The sequence below is a fragment of the Mauremys mutica genome, chromosome 3 (genome assembly GCF_020497125.1).
Source record: "Mauremys mutica isolate MM-2020 ecotype Southern chromosome 3, ASM2049712v1, whole genome shotgun sequence".
Taxonomy (NCBI): Eukaryota; Metazoa; Chordata; order Testudines; family Geoemydidae; genus Mauremys; species Mauremys mutica.
Window position 1 is genome coordinate 205507906 of NC_059074.1, and position 14737 is coordinate 205522642.

The 14737-nt window shown below is 44.7% G+C and overlaps 1 protein-coding gene across 6 annotated transcripts in view; it reads left to right on the forward strand.

Annotated features, from left to right (window-relative positions):
• CFAP61 (cilia and flagella associated protein 61) overlaps window positions 1–14737 on the forward strand; it is a 232812-nt gene that overhangs the window by 108674 nt on the left and 109401 nt on the right. For all 6 annotated transcript variants that reach the window (XM_045008887.1, XM_045008889.1, XM_045008888.1 and 3 more), the window contains 2 exons: window positions 7817–7915; window positions 11915–12083. In XM_045008887.1, coding sequence (XP_044864822.1) covers window positions 7817–7915; window positions 11915–12083 — 268 coding nt within the window. The remainder of the gene's footprint in view (window positions 1–7816; window positions 7916–11914; window positions 12084–14737) is intronic.

Below are 14737 nucleotides of genomic sequence, written 5' to 3' on the forward strand. Positions count from 1 at the left end.
CTTTCATCGGCATATAAATAAAACTATATAAAAAGAACCCCAAATGTATTGATGGAAAGTATAATGATACTCAGCAGTGTCATTGGCCAGTATTTTCAAACTCAGCTGCTTATGCATAAATCTGTATTCCAGCGCCTGATTTTCATAGATGTTGAGAACCTGTAGCCCCCATTGACTTGTCTGGCTAATTATATTTAGGTGCCTATATAACGATTTAAGAGCCTAACTTTTGGTGCACAGGGTAAAATTTTCCAAAGCACCTTTGTCACTTAGGCATTTTTTAAAATGGGATTTATGCATCTAAGTTACTGACAGCCAGTTTTTTAAAGCTATTTAGGCCCTTATAGCTGCAAATAAGGGCCTAACAGGATTGTCACAAACACCTATCTGCATCTTTAGGTGCCTAAATACCTTTAAAAATCTGGCCCTTTGGCACTTTTGGAAATGTCACCCACAGACTTGAACATTTTGGCCACTAAATTTATGAAATTGACATAATTTCCATTATTGGGTGTTCATAACTTGGCTAGAAGAGATACTTTGGACTCTTGACATACAAAATCTTGTTTTAGATATTTTTAAAAAAGATGTATTTTACTAATCAGTGTTAAAGAAGGGCAAATAATATAAAAATGCTTACTGGGTTTTCATGCTTTCTATATGATCCTATAACTTAAAAATAGCCTTCTATTTAAAATGACATTGTTCTTATGATTAGTGTGATAAATAAACTCCTTTTGGAACATAGGAGTTGCCATGTTGGATCTCTCTAGTGGTCAGTCTAGTCCAACCTCCTGGTCTGGACTCCAGCTATGAATTTGTCAGTTCTTAGCTAATGCCTGCAGCCTGGACAAGAGCTGGCATCTGGCCTGCCAGCATCACAGTTACGCCCGTGACGTTCCTCACCGTCTCCTCTAGTATTGCCCAACCTAAATGGTTTTGTGTCTTCTGCTAATGTTGACATCTCATTCTTCACCTCCTTTTTGAGATCATTAAGAATATGTTAAACTACACCAGTCCTAGTACTGAATCTTGTGGCACTCCACTTCTATCCCTTTGCCAGGTTGAAAACTGGCCATTAATTCCTACTCTGTTTTCTGTCTCTTAGCCAGTTTCTCATCTTTGGCAGTAGCTTGCCTCTACGAATGCTTACTTCCCTTGATTTCATTTTGTGAGGGATTTTGTAAAAAGTTGTTTTGATAAACTAAGGGTGGTATTTTCAAAAGCACTCCGCATTGCCTTAACTTTGCTCCCATTAAAGTCAGTGGAGTGCGTTGACATAAATGAGAGCAAAGTTAAGCCAATGCTTGAGCACTTTTGAAAATCCCAACCAAAATAATTTCAGGTGGTTCTCCCTTATCAGCTTTTTGCTGACATGCTCAAAAATTTCTAATACATTCAAGAGGCACAGTTTTCCTTTACAGAATGCAGGCTGCTTTACCCCTTGTTGTATCTTGTTGTTCTAGGTGTTTTAGAATTCTACTTTTAATTATTCTTTCAACCAAATTATCTGATAATGGGGTAAAGCTGACTGGTCTCCAATTCCCATTTTTGTATTTTAAAAATAATTAAAATGTCAAAGAATATGAAGGTTTAAACATGGGACAACATGTCAACTACTTATTGTAAGGGCTTTCACTGTGCAATTGTGTTTTATTATATGCACAGGAAGCGACACCTATCATTAAGACTGCCCAACACTTCCCATCATAAGACCTGGTTTTCCGTTGCTTATAATTAGGGTTCCATGTCTGTCACAGAGATTGTGGAAGTCATAGATTCTGTGACTCTCCGTGACATCTGCAGCCACCAGTGTGGCTGACCCCGGGGCCGCCCAGGGCCAGCTACTCTGGTGGCCCCGGGGACAGCCACACCGGCCGCTACTGGAGTGGCTCCACGGCCAGCTGCTCGGGGAGCCCCAGAGCTGACCTCACCAGCCGCTGCTGGAGCTGTTCGGGTGGCAGCCACTGGCTGCTACTCGGGCGGTCCCTGGGTGGGGGCTGCCTGAGCAGCTGCTGGTGCGGCTGGCCCCGGGCACTGCCTGAGCAGCAGTCCCGGGGGCGGTGGAAGCAGCCACAGCTTGGTGGCCCCCGGCAGTGGTCCCATGAACAGCCAGAGCAGCAGCAGGGAGGCGGGCATTGCAGCTGCTGTTAGGGTGGCCCCTGGCAGCTGGTGCCACTGGTCCTGCACCCCCCCAGCAGTGCCCCCCTCCCGGGGCAATCCCCCAGAGCAGCAGCTCCCCTAGGTCTCCCCTTAGCAGAGGCCCCCCAGAACAACAGGCCCCCCGCTAAAATTTAGTCTGGGGTATTTATAGTACAAATCATGGTCAGGTCACAGGCTGTGATTTTTTGTTTATTGCCCGTGACCTGTCCATGACTTTTATTAAAAATACCCATTACTAAATCGTAGCCTTACTTATAACTTTGCAAAACTTTAACCATTTGTGTTGAGATTTTTTGTTCATTTTCTCTGCCTCAGCCTGAGTTATTCTAGAAAGTTTCTGCAAAAAGAGTTCAGCCTTTTCTTAGTACAAGGTTATAGAAAAATACTTGGTTTTGCTCATGTTAATGAAGTAGTTGTAAGAAATTATTTTAGATGCTCTAGTGTCTTCATGCCTGGGAGAAGAGTCTTCAAATTTGGCAGGGAGGCCGTCCTAGTGTCAGGGATGTGCCTTTCATTGTTCCTGAGAAAAAATGCCCAAATTCGACCAGATTATCAGCCTTTGTAAAATCTCAGTCTGCACATGTTTGTTAGAATCTGGAGGCTAGAATCTCTGAAGATTCCATCTGTATTGAGCATGCTCCAGCCTCTTACATCGTCTAAGACTAGGTCTACACTGCGCGGGGCGGGGGGGAGTGTCGACCTAAGATACCCAACTTCAGCTACACAAATACCATAGCTGAAGTCGATGTATCTTAGGTCGATTTACCTGCCGTGAGGACAGCTGCAAGTCGACCGCTGCCGCTCCCCCGTCGACTCCGCTTCTGCCTCTCGCCGCAGTGGAGTTCTGGACAGCAAAGCGATTGATTTTATCGTGTCTACACTAGACGCAATAAGTCGATCTTTGATAGATTGATCGCTACCTGCCAATCTGGCGGGGAGTGTAGACATACCCTAAGTGTGATTGGACTATAGGTAGGGCCTTCCAAATTCATGGTCCATTTTGGTCAATTTCATGGTCATAGGATTTAAAAAATCATAAGTTTCATGATTTCAGCTATTTAAATATGAAATTTCACAGTGTTGTAATTGTAGGGTCCTGACCCAAAAAGGAGTTGGGGGGGGTCGCAAGGTTATCGTGGGGGAGTTTGCGGTACTGCTACCTTTACTTCTGAGCTGCTGCTGGCAGCGGCGCTGCCTTCAGAGATGGGCAGTTGGAGAATGACAGTGGCTGGCCGGGATCCCCGCTCTGAAGGCAGCCCCGCCGACAGCAGCAGCACAGAAGTAAGGATGGCATGATATAATATTGTCACCCTTACTTCTGTGCTGCTGCCTGCAAAGCTGGGCCCTCAGTCAGCAGCCGCCGCTCTCTGGCTGCCCCGCTCTGAAGGCAGCAGTTCAGAAGTAAGGGTAGCATGGTATAGTATTACCACCCTTACTTCTGTGTTGCTGCTGTCAGGCCACTGCCTTCAGAGCTGGGCTCTGAGCTAACAGCTGCCGCTCTCCGGCCGCCCAGCTCTGAAGGCAGCGCAGAAGTAAGGGTGGCAATACCACAACCCTCCCCTAAAATAACCTTGCGATCCCCCTGCAACTCCCTTTTGGGTCAGGGCTCCCAATTTGAGAAACACATGGTTTCCCCCATGAAATCTGTATAGTATAGGATAAAAGCACACACAAGACCAAATTTCACAGGGGAGAAACCAGATTTAATGGTCTGTGACGTGTTTTTCATGGCCGTGAATTTGGTAGGGCCCTAACTATGCTACCCTGGAGAATTGGATTCTCTGTCAACCTCTGCCACAGAGTTCCTGTGTGATGCTAGGCAAGTCACTTAAACCAAAATATTCATAGTTGCCCAATATGAGACACCTGGGGGCAGATTTGCAGAAGTGCTGAGCACTGACACCTGCAGCCAAACTCAATTGGAGCTGCACTTTTGACATATTAAGTGCTATAAAAATGCTATAAAAGTATTCTGAAAATTCAGGTCCCAAGTGTCTCCAATTTGGCCATCAGAACTGGTGAACGTTTTTGACAATTTGGGCCTTAATCTCTCTCTGTGCTTCAGTTCCCAGACAGTAAAATGGGGATAAAAACACCACCCAATCTCACAAAGATGCTGTAAAGATAAATTACGTAATGTTTGTGAAGCACTTGGATGTTATGGTTAGAACATCCTAGAAGTGTTGAGGAGGAAATTAATAATATTTCATTCAGTGCAATGTTGGAATGGATAATAAGGTCTGGGGCCACACAGTGACGATAAAAAGAAACATTAAATAACAACACATTTACTGAATGAGGTAGGTTTCCTGTAGAAAAATAATATGGGATCATGTAATTAAAGGCAGTATCAGAGTGAGAGGGAAAATTAAGGTTTCACAAGCAACCTTAAAACTGTCATTTCCTAACTATTGAGTGCCTGACTTTGCATCCTTAATGTTATTTTAATTTGGTTCTTGTAATGTAATTTAGTATGTACATTACAGTAGCACTCAAGATTGGAGCCCCCATTGTGCTAGGTGCTGTACAGCATCCATGAAGAAATGGTCCCTCCCCCAAAGTGCATACAATCAAAGATAACAAGTGATGTATGAAGGGGGCAGAGAGACAGATCTATACATTGAAACATCAGTAATTTGTATATCAGTTTCCAGTTATTGTCCTGATAACTGTATGTAAATTGCCAAGTATCTGAATATTATGGATCTTGACAATTAATGGTATTCATTCACACTCACACCCACAGTAGCAGCTCCAAATACAGATGCCGTACTGTATGTTTTAAAATGCAGACGAATGGATTGAGTCTGATTTTCATTTACACTAAAGCCACTTTACAACACTCTATGAGTATAAATGGGCCTTAAAGTGGGAGAAAATTGTATTTATACCCACTTTAAGGACCTTTTGCACTGTTGTGTAAAATGGCTTTTGTGTAAATGAAAATCAGGCCTATAATCTGTATAAATATATGCACGCTGTTACATTCAGGTTATTTATTACATTGTGCCCAAAGTATGCATGGAGATTTATAGTAGATGATCCATAATCCAGAATTAAACTATTAATATGCATTTATAGAGTGGCAGCCATAACCTTGAAATTCCTTGGTTTAAATGTGACCTTTCACTTTGTTTGAATATATTTTTTAAATGTATGAATAACAAATTAACATTAGTAGATAAAAAGCATACAATTTCCTTGTAGCACTTATATCTATCCATATTTAAATTGTACAAAGCCTTGAAGATTATAAGGCTTAATCATTCATAATATTTATTTGTTTTTAAATGTCAGATCCAGGTTAGTTTAATATATTGTCGGAGCCCACATTGTTAATCAAAATGCAGTGGGACAAATTCTCTTGATATGTATCAAAAAGCACATGCAAGTGAGAAAATGGCAGAATCTCTTGGTGCTTAGATTCTGGCCCACACAAATGAATTGCTCTGTGGAACCTGCTGGGGACGGCATTGAAAAATCTGCTGTTCCACTGAGGAACCCTCCTAGTTCCAAGAAATCCATTACAGGAAGTGGATGTACTCTCCTTGTTGCTAGGAATCCATTACAGGAGGTGGCTAGAGTATTGCAGGCCCCGAGGCGCTCTCATGCCACGGTGGCCTCACTGTCCAGCTATTTTCCTTTGGAGGCTGAGCCACAAACAGCACTGACAAAGTTGGGATAACCTTATTTCAACCATCCCACCAGCAGGACTGCTTCCTGCCTTTGTTGCATGTCATGTGATGGAACGTTGGGAGGAACCAATTACTCATGAAAACACTATATCCTGCTTTGGGCAGTGCTCAGCAGGTGTGGGACTCTGCTCTAAGCATAACCTGCACACGGTTGCTAAGGCTCTGTCTTTTTTCTAGCATGTACCCAACAAGCCATGTGAAAGCAGTAATTGTAGCTGTCCACTGATATTCATCAGCTGTCTGAATAACTGCACATTTCCAGCATGCATTGTGTCTGTCTGAATATGCGCTTTGGCCCCAATTCTGCAAACCACTGAAGCACATGCCTAAATCTATTCCTATTCAGCAAAGCATTTGAAATCAATGGAAGTCAAATGTGTGCTTAAAGTTAATGTTGCTTTGCTAAAACAGGGACTTTATTTCTGCTTTGCCTTCTCTTTACTTGCATTATCTTAACTTTGCATGGGTGTGGTGAGCGGTATGTTTACTAGAGACACAGCAATAGACATGTTTAAACTCCCACATGCAGATAACACAAGGGTCTTCCTTCTACCATTGCTGTATGTCAGCAACGAACAACTTTATTTTTCATGTTATTCCCAGAAGTGAAGCCTCGGAAGGGTTCCACTTGAGGGTCTGATGCAGGAGTGTCAGCCAGGCCCTCTTACGAAAACATCTGCTGAATCTTAACCTTATCAAAGTGATCCAGATTGTGGCTGGCACTAATGGAGCTGTACAGGGATTAAAGGGGGAGTAAGATCATCTTCACTTACCAGCATGGCCTCCCCAAAACTTGGGTTCAGATGTGAGGGGAAGAACAGGAACTGCACCCCTGAGAAGGTGGGCAGGGTGTGGTCACAGCCTTGGCTCCATCCCCTCTGTAGTGCCAGCAGGCAGAGCTGAACTGGCACGAGTGAAAGCAATCTGCACCTAGTGCCATATATAACTTCCTAAGGGCAGCGGGGATCAGAGAAGGAATTTTAACTCTATAGAGCTTTGTTTTCCCCAGAAAATTAGGTCACGTGGGTGGGAACACTAACTAGAGAAGCTGCAGCGACACCAATTGAATCTATTTCCCTATGTTAAGTTCTCCTCACACCTTCTATGGGCCATCTTAATTATCACTTCAATAGTTTTTTTTCCTCCTGCTGACGATAGCTCATCTCAATTGATTAGACTCTGCCTGTTGGTATGCATACTTCCACCTTTTCATGTTCTCTGTATGTATAAATATCCCCTGTCTGTGTGTTCCATTCTATGTATCCGAAGAAGTGAGCTGCAGCTCACGAAAGCTTATGCTAAAATAAATTTGTTAGTCTTTAAGGTGCCACAAGTACTCCTGTTCTTTTGACATGGTATTAACACTCAGGGTTGACAAGAACTATTGTGTTTAACTTCATGCCAGCTACTACAGCTAGCCAATGCTATGTCAAACACAACAGTCCTCCTCCACTCGGAGTGCTAAGTCATGCTTAACACTGTGATCATTACTATGACTCCTCAAGGCCGTTTTCTAACACAACCTAATTAGCAAGTGAAGGCAAGGCCTGAATCCGTTCCTGCCATGGCTCACTTCTGGGGCAGCATAGATGCATGCTTCCTGATACTCAAGTCATTGAGCAAAGGTTCAGTCTAGCTCTAGGATAACTTTCAAGTTAAGTGGTGACTGAGGTAATTTATGCCATATAGCTCTAGAGACACAGATCATAATTATTTTTATTTTATTTCTTATCTGTATTATGATGTAGCCCAGAGATCCCCAATCAGATTCAGGGCCCCATTGTGCTGGATTCTGTACAACTAAAACAAACTTCTCAGGAATAGATTGGGAAACCCTGTTGGATGTAAACACTAATTATAACGGTACCTTTCAGCAAAATCAAATTACAAGTATACCTAACTGAACTTCAGCAAACTCATGGTGATCTATATTTTGCATTTTGTTTTTACTTCTTTAGTCCGCACCTGAAGTTTAACAATCTGACCCTGATTTCAACTCATGGGCTTCCAGGAAAAAATCCACCAGACTCTAAGAACAGAGGATTTTTAATTCACAGGTTTGATTTAATTTCTAAATATTTGTGATTGTTTCAAAGGAAAATAGAATACATGTGAATTTTTTTGTGACTTTGTAGTACAATTCAGCATACATATGTACAGAAATGTGTATTTTTCTCAAGTCTTAGCGCTTATAATAAGAAACTAAAATACAAACATAATCAGAAAAAATAAAAACAATCAGAAAAACTCTCCAGTTTGGGATTCAACACAGTTCTGTTGTGATCCTCAATCATAGATGTGCTTTCTCAAAGGCATTCTCCATGTCTCTTGAATAACCACACCTTGTGGATATATGTATCCGTACCTACAAGTGATGGAAAGCCATGTCAGAGATTAATTTTGCATGGAGTTCAGAACATCATGAAGTAATGATCATTTTTACCTCTTCCCAGAAGGAATTCCACTGCCAGAGCCTTTCCCTGCTGCCACATGTAGTGACACACTGCAGTGTGGACGCAGCCTACCTTTCACTAGGGCATGTAGCTACATGTACCCTACACACCCCCATAAGTGTAGGCAACACTTTGTCTTCAGGGAGTATGTCAGTACAATGCTAGGTGCCAACCCAACTAATAGGACAAGACAAAGGCAAAGAAGATTTGAATTTAATAGATAAAGCACATCCCTATATATATGTTTCATATGTAAACAAATATTTCCAGTGACATTTACAAAATATCTATATTTATAGAAAATTGTAGTTCATAACTGTCTAAAAAGAGCTAGTTGTTTAATTTGAAAATAGATAAATAATGGATCTGAATTAATTTAATTAAGGAGCAGCTGGAAATTAAAATGATCTTTGGTGGGATTTTAAAAGCTCCTAAGTGATTTTGGAACACAAGTCTCATTGACTGCCAATGACATTTGTGCTTCTAAATCACACATGTGCATTTCCAAATCCTACCTCTCTTTATTATTCACTTTATGGAAAGTCCTTCCTCTTCCCTTCATCCTATTTGTTCATTTCCGTCTCTTATTTGTGTCCTATCTGAACTTATGGCCAGATTTTCAAGAGCATTGACCATCCAAAACTCTCATCAAAGTAAATGGCAGATGTGGATGCTGAGCACCTCTGAAAACCTGGACATTAGATCACAGAGCTCATCAGGGCATGGAAGCACTTTTACTTGTTTACTTGTATTCACCCACGAAAGCTCATGCTGCAAAACGTCTGTTAGTCTATAAGGTGCCACAGGATTCTTTGCTGCTTTTACAGATCCAGACTAACACGGCTATCCCTCTGATACTTTACTTGTTTCTGTGAAGCATGTACCCCATTTCTGGGTACTCTAATAACAATAATAATTAATAATCATTAGCAATCAGACCTGTGTTTGAATACAAATATTTATAAATATGAATATTTGTATTTGATATTCATCTTTAATATGAATATAAAATATGGCAGTATTGGTACTACTACTAATAATTGTTATTACTTTGTTTATTTTCAACTTTCTCTGTTTATTGTTTATAATGCCAAAGAACTTAGGGGTTCAAACTGGATCAGGATCCCATATTTTTTAGTCAAGCTGTGTTTGGGACCTGGTCCATAGCTCACTGAAATCAGTGGAATAACTCTCATTGGATTTATATTGGGCCTTTTTCCACTACACACCAAATTAGGGTGACCAGATGTCCCTATTTTATAGGGACAGTCCCAATTTTTGGGTCTTTTTCTTATAGAGGCTGCTATTACCCCCCACCCCCTGTCCCGATTTTTCACATTTGCTGTCTGGTCACCCTACACCAAATAAAAATAAAGTTGTTCTAGAGGCACTCAATGCTGATGTGCTTTGTTTGCTAAATGGAATATTTTATTCCTGGCAGCAGTAACTTCAGCTCACAGAATGAGTGAGTTCCAGGCTTTGCACATTGCTTCAAAAGGATAAAGTAGTGCTACAGATTGGTCCTAGTTTCTTTTTAAATGTGGCATCTGAGTTTCACCTTAATCAGTCAGTTATCTTGCCAACATTTTCTGATGTATATTTCTCCATAAAGACCTTACTTCACAAACTTGATGTTAAAAGGTCTATGACTTCTATCTAGAACATCCATTCAGCTTTATATTTCATTCAAAAGCCACTGTAATTTAGATCTTCAGGGTCCATCCCTTCATGGGCCTGTAAGCAGCTTGTCTTTACAAGTCGCACAAACCTCCAACTGTTCTAAAAGAACCTTGTGGAGTTTTTTAATAGATGATTTTCCCTCTTCCGGTGTGAGGATCTGGGTTCAACCCAGACAAGTAAGGTGTCACCACCTACCCTATAGTCCTGGGTGCCTTTGTACTGTGCAGCTTTGGTTCAGAGCCCAGATACCAACAGCCTGATCATTACCACACTGATCTCACCCTGGCTTCCACCAGCTTGGTTGCTCCATGCACAGTAACACCAACACCCTTCCAGTCCCAAGTTCTCCCCAAACAACATCTTTCTCTGCAATGCACAGCTCATCTGACAGTAGCACTCACAAAATCTTATCAAGTTCACTGCTCCTTTAAAGAGACACAGCAGCTTATTAACTTAACTGGGGTTGACAAACTTTCCACTTCAAACAAAGCTCTGAGTTGGTTTATAGGTAAGGTAAAACAAGTTTATTAACAAAAGGACATAGGTTTAAGTGAAAGAATAAGTAGAAAGAATAAAGATAAAAATTGTTACGCACAAACAAAAGTAAAATGCGTTTTTAAGACTGAAACTTAACTTAATTAGTTATAGTTCTTGTTCAATATAGTTTCCCTACTTAAAGCAACTCCTCCAGCATGACTGGCTTTTCCAGCCAGGATCAACCCTTACAGATTCAAAGAGCTGGCTACCTAATTCACTTTCGAAAATGGGATTAAGGCTCCTACATAACTGGTACTTCTAGAAATTGTATCTAAAGTGTAGGTTTTAACATTCACAGTGTCATTGGGCCATCAGTCTTTATGAAACCTTGAACAAAATAAATAAATATGACACTTGTTAAGAGTTAGGATAGAAGTAGTGAATCTGTCTGAACAAAACAACTGAGTAATCTGCGGCCTCTTTCCTCACTTACCACCAAACATGCAAGGGTAAAAAAGGCCTCTGTGGCTGCAGTTGCTAAATGGAAGAGGGTTTTGTTTATAAGAATTTCACATAAACTGTTCTTTGTTGCATTATATATAAATTAATTGGTTTCAAAATTCCTCCTCTCCTTAAGGGTTGGGAATGAATTGCTTGTCAGTCAGACCCTGTGTTTATGGGGATTATCAAACATACACTTTCAAGAGAGAGAGAGATTTTCATGTGCCTGCTAATTTCTTCCTCTTGGCGCATATGATAATCTCCCTCTCCCTCCTGTGAATGGCATCTCTTTAGTTGCTTCATATACAGCATTTTGAAGGTTTCTTTAATGTCATTACAATGTTTTTCATCCTTACCATTTTGGAAGAGCTCATCTGGAGAGGGAAAGCAGAAGAGCAGATCTGATGATATCTCTGCCCTTTACTGGCATTTCTGCCTTTGTAGCTGTCTTAGTAGTTGTAAACACTTTCAGAGCAGGGCTATGTAAGACAGTAGTTATACTAGTGGTCTCACCACAGCTGTTACTGGTGGAGCTGAACTAGTGGTAGCAAAAATGGGAATATTTTAGCAAAAGAGCATTTTGTAGAGACAGCCAAAGAGAGGAAATTATCAGGTAAGAAAAGCAGTTTCTTTTACAGGTCCAAAACTCTGCACTGTGCATCAGACTGCAAATTTGAACCATAGTAAAGTATATATTTCTGACTTGTTTTTAAACTCTGTTGTAGTGTGGCCTGACGCTGGGAGGAATTATTTGGTTTTAACAGGAACTTGTCGGTTTGTAACTGAGTGTTTCATAATGAATAATCTCTCACTATAGGCTTTAGTAAGCTCACAGCAAGACAACAGACTTGAACCACTAGGGGACTTCAACCAACTCACCAGATGTCTAATTAATGCCTGCTGTCAGCTGCTAAAATGTCACTTATAGATATTCTTTCTTCACAGCCACTGTTTTAATGATAAAGATTATGCATGGATGTCACTTTGTTCCTGGGTTAATGTTGTGGTTGGCAAAATGACTGGCATTGACCGAGCAGCCAAACAGGTAGTGGTTTCCAAAGGAAAAAAAGTGCCATATGACCATCTTGTTCTCTGTACTGGGCAGCAATACCAGGTAAGATTGTGCACATAGTGAATAAATGAACATTTGATGTTTACAGTGATTAACAATTAATATGTTTGTGGAGAGTGTCACAGTTCAGGGCAGCTGCACCTGTACTTCTCCCTTGATGGTTCAGCAAGGGCGGTCGCTTTAGACTCTCAGCTTTTCAGCAGTCACCTCTCGTGGGTGGGGACCCACATCTCTCTCCTCCTTGTCCATGGTTTTTCCAGGCTGCACATATCCCTGGCAACACTGTGAGTTGCAAGCTAGGTGGCCTAAATGGCCAGTGTCTGTATGTTGCTTTCTCCTGAGGGCTATAAACAGCATAATTGCCCACCGTTAAGTTACCACACAGCTCTTTCTCAGCAAGGACATTTATTCTTATGATGAAGCATTACAGAGAAAACATTAAAATAATAAAACAACCTACAGGCATGCTACTAAGCTTACCTCTGATTACCCCCATATAGACGGGCTACTCACCGCCGCGGCGCCTCCTGCTGGTTTTCCTGGGGAATTGGCTCTTTTCAGCCCGGAGCGCCCTCTGCAGGCCGGTGATCCCCCCCCTTTTCCTATCGGCCCCGTGTCCCTCCCAGGACCCGGTGCCCCTTTTACTATAATTGGGTCTCCCCCTCCCAGGGGAACCCCCACCCTACTATCCCCACTTCGCCTCAGTAGTGGCCACTGACAGTCATGGTCTAGCCCCACACCCTGGGGCAGACTGCAGTATCAGCCCACTCATCACAGGCAAAGGGGTTTGGACCTGCTGCTTTGTCCTACCCCTGGGCTGCCCTCTGCAACTCCCAGTACCTTTGGCCCTTTGCTAGGCCGCAGCCTGGGGCTTTCCAGGCTGGAGCTTCCCTAGCTCCTCAGCCTGTTCCCAGCCCTGCTTCACCCAGGTACTTTACCTCTGCTCATAAGCAGCCAGGCCCATCCCTCTCTGAAGGCAGAGAGAGACTGTGTGTGCACTGGCTTCCCTGCCTCTTATAAGCCCCAGGGCTTCAGTTTGGGGCGTGGCCCCAGCTGCAGCCACTTCTTTAATCAGCCCAGCTTCCAGAGCCACCCCTCTCAAGCCCTGTCAGGCAGCATTTCAAGCCCCTCCCGGCAGGAGCAGGGTCCACCCTGCTACAGGGACCTCTCTGTGTCCCTGGGCTGCCCTGCTGGCTGGAGGGCTCCCCCTTCTCTGGCTGCCTTGCTAGCTGGAGCTCCTTCTCCCTTCCTGGGCTGCTGCTGCTGGCTGGAGTGCTTCTTCCCAGGACTGCTGCTGCTGCAACTGCTGCTGAGTGGGTGAGTGAGGGGTGGGGGGGGCCTTGCTGGCCAGCCCCCACTCCCCCACCTCTGGAGGGAGAAGCCAGGACCCCGCCACCACCACTACAGCTGCCACCTGTGGGGGGTCCTTCCTGCCTGGCCACCAGGGCTGCTGGAGGAGGAGAGGCTGCTGCTGCTGGAGCTGTGTTTGTCCCGGGGAGCTGCTGGAGCCTGGAGGAGGATTGAGAAGACCACCGGCTGCTGGGAAGTGCACAGGAATCTGAAGACCACTGTGGAGGGGGCCTTAAAAACTGAGTAACTCTTTGACTGTGCTCTAGTGGTGGGGGTTTAGACTGTGTTTGTGGGGACACAGGGGGTGGGGCGTTGAGCCTGCCCCCTGGTCCATCTGTGTCCCCCCCAACCCCCACCACCACCGCTGCCCCCTCCACCACCCCTGCTGGCCCCCTACCATCTGCCTCAGTTCCTGCCTCTGGGACTCAGCTGCTTGCCTGGCCTGCCGCGCCCTATTGCCACCGTTTGGGCCTCCAGCAGCAGCCAGCCAGCCATTGACTTTGCACAAGCGCTTGTGGGTGCACGCACCCCCCCCCTTCCCCGGACTCCCCCCTGCCCCTCTGCAACAGGCCCCCTAGCTTTGCCCCTTGTTGCCTGCCCCATTTGCCCCTCGTAGCCTCCCTGCCCCACCCCCCCGCTTCAGTTTGTTTGCCTGCCCTGCCCGTCTCCCTTTGCAGCTTTGTTTGTCCTGCCCCAGCCCTAAAGCCAGCCCCTTGGTCCCTCTGCCCCACTCCCAGCCTGGTTGCTACCTTCCCTCCGCGGCCCCTCACCCTGATTAGCCCCTCCCCTCGTGCGCCCATAGCTCTATCAGTGCGCTTGTGCCTCTCCCCTGTTTAAGTTGCCCCTCTTGCACTGCACCCCCCATTGCTCTTGTTTCCCCTCCCCTCCCCTAGTGCAGCTAGAGGAGCCGGATTTCAATCCTCTGTCGGTGACTAACCCCCCCCCCCGAAGTCCTCGATAGTCCCCGTATCTGCCCCCCCCCCTCTATTGTTGGCACCATCCTCCCTGCCCACAGCCTAGCAGGGAGGAGTAGGTGACCTGTTCTTTCCCCCCCACCCCCTTTCTCTGGTGTTTGCCCTCCCTCCCCATTCAGCATGGCGGGAGGCGCGGCGGGTGGGATTCCCGGGACGACGTCTGTCCCCCCTCCGTCGCCTGCTCCCCCCAAACGCCTCCCGGTCTCGACCTCACCCGCCGCTGCCGGACCACCTGCCACCGCTCCCGCTGAGGCGCCGGCAGCGGCGACCGACGGGGTGCCCTCTGCTGCTGCCACGTCCCTCGCCCCTTCCGCCTCTGGGGGAGCCCCCCCAGCCGGCGGCAAGGGCCAGGGCAAAAAGAAGGGAAAGGGC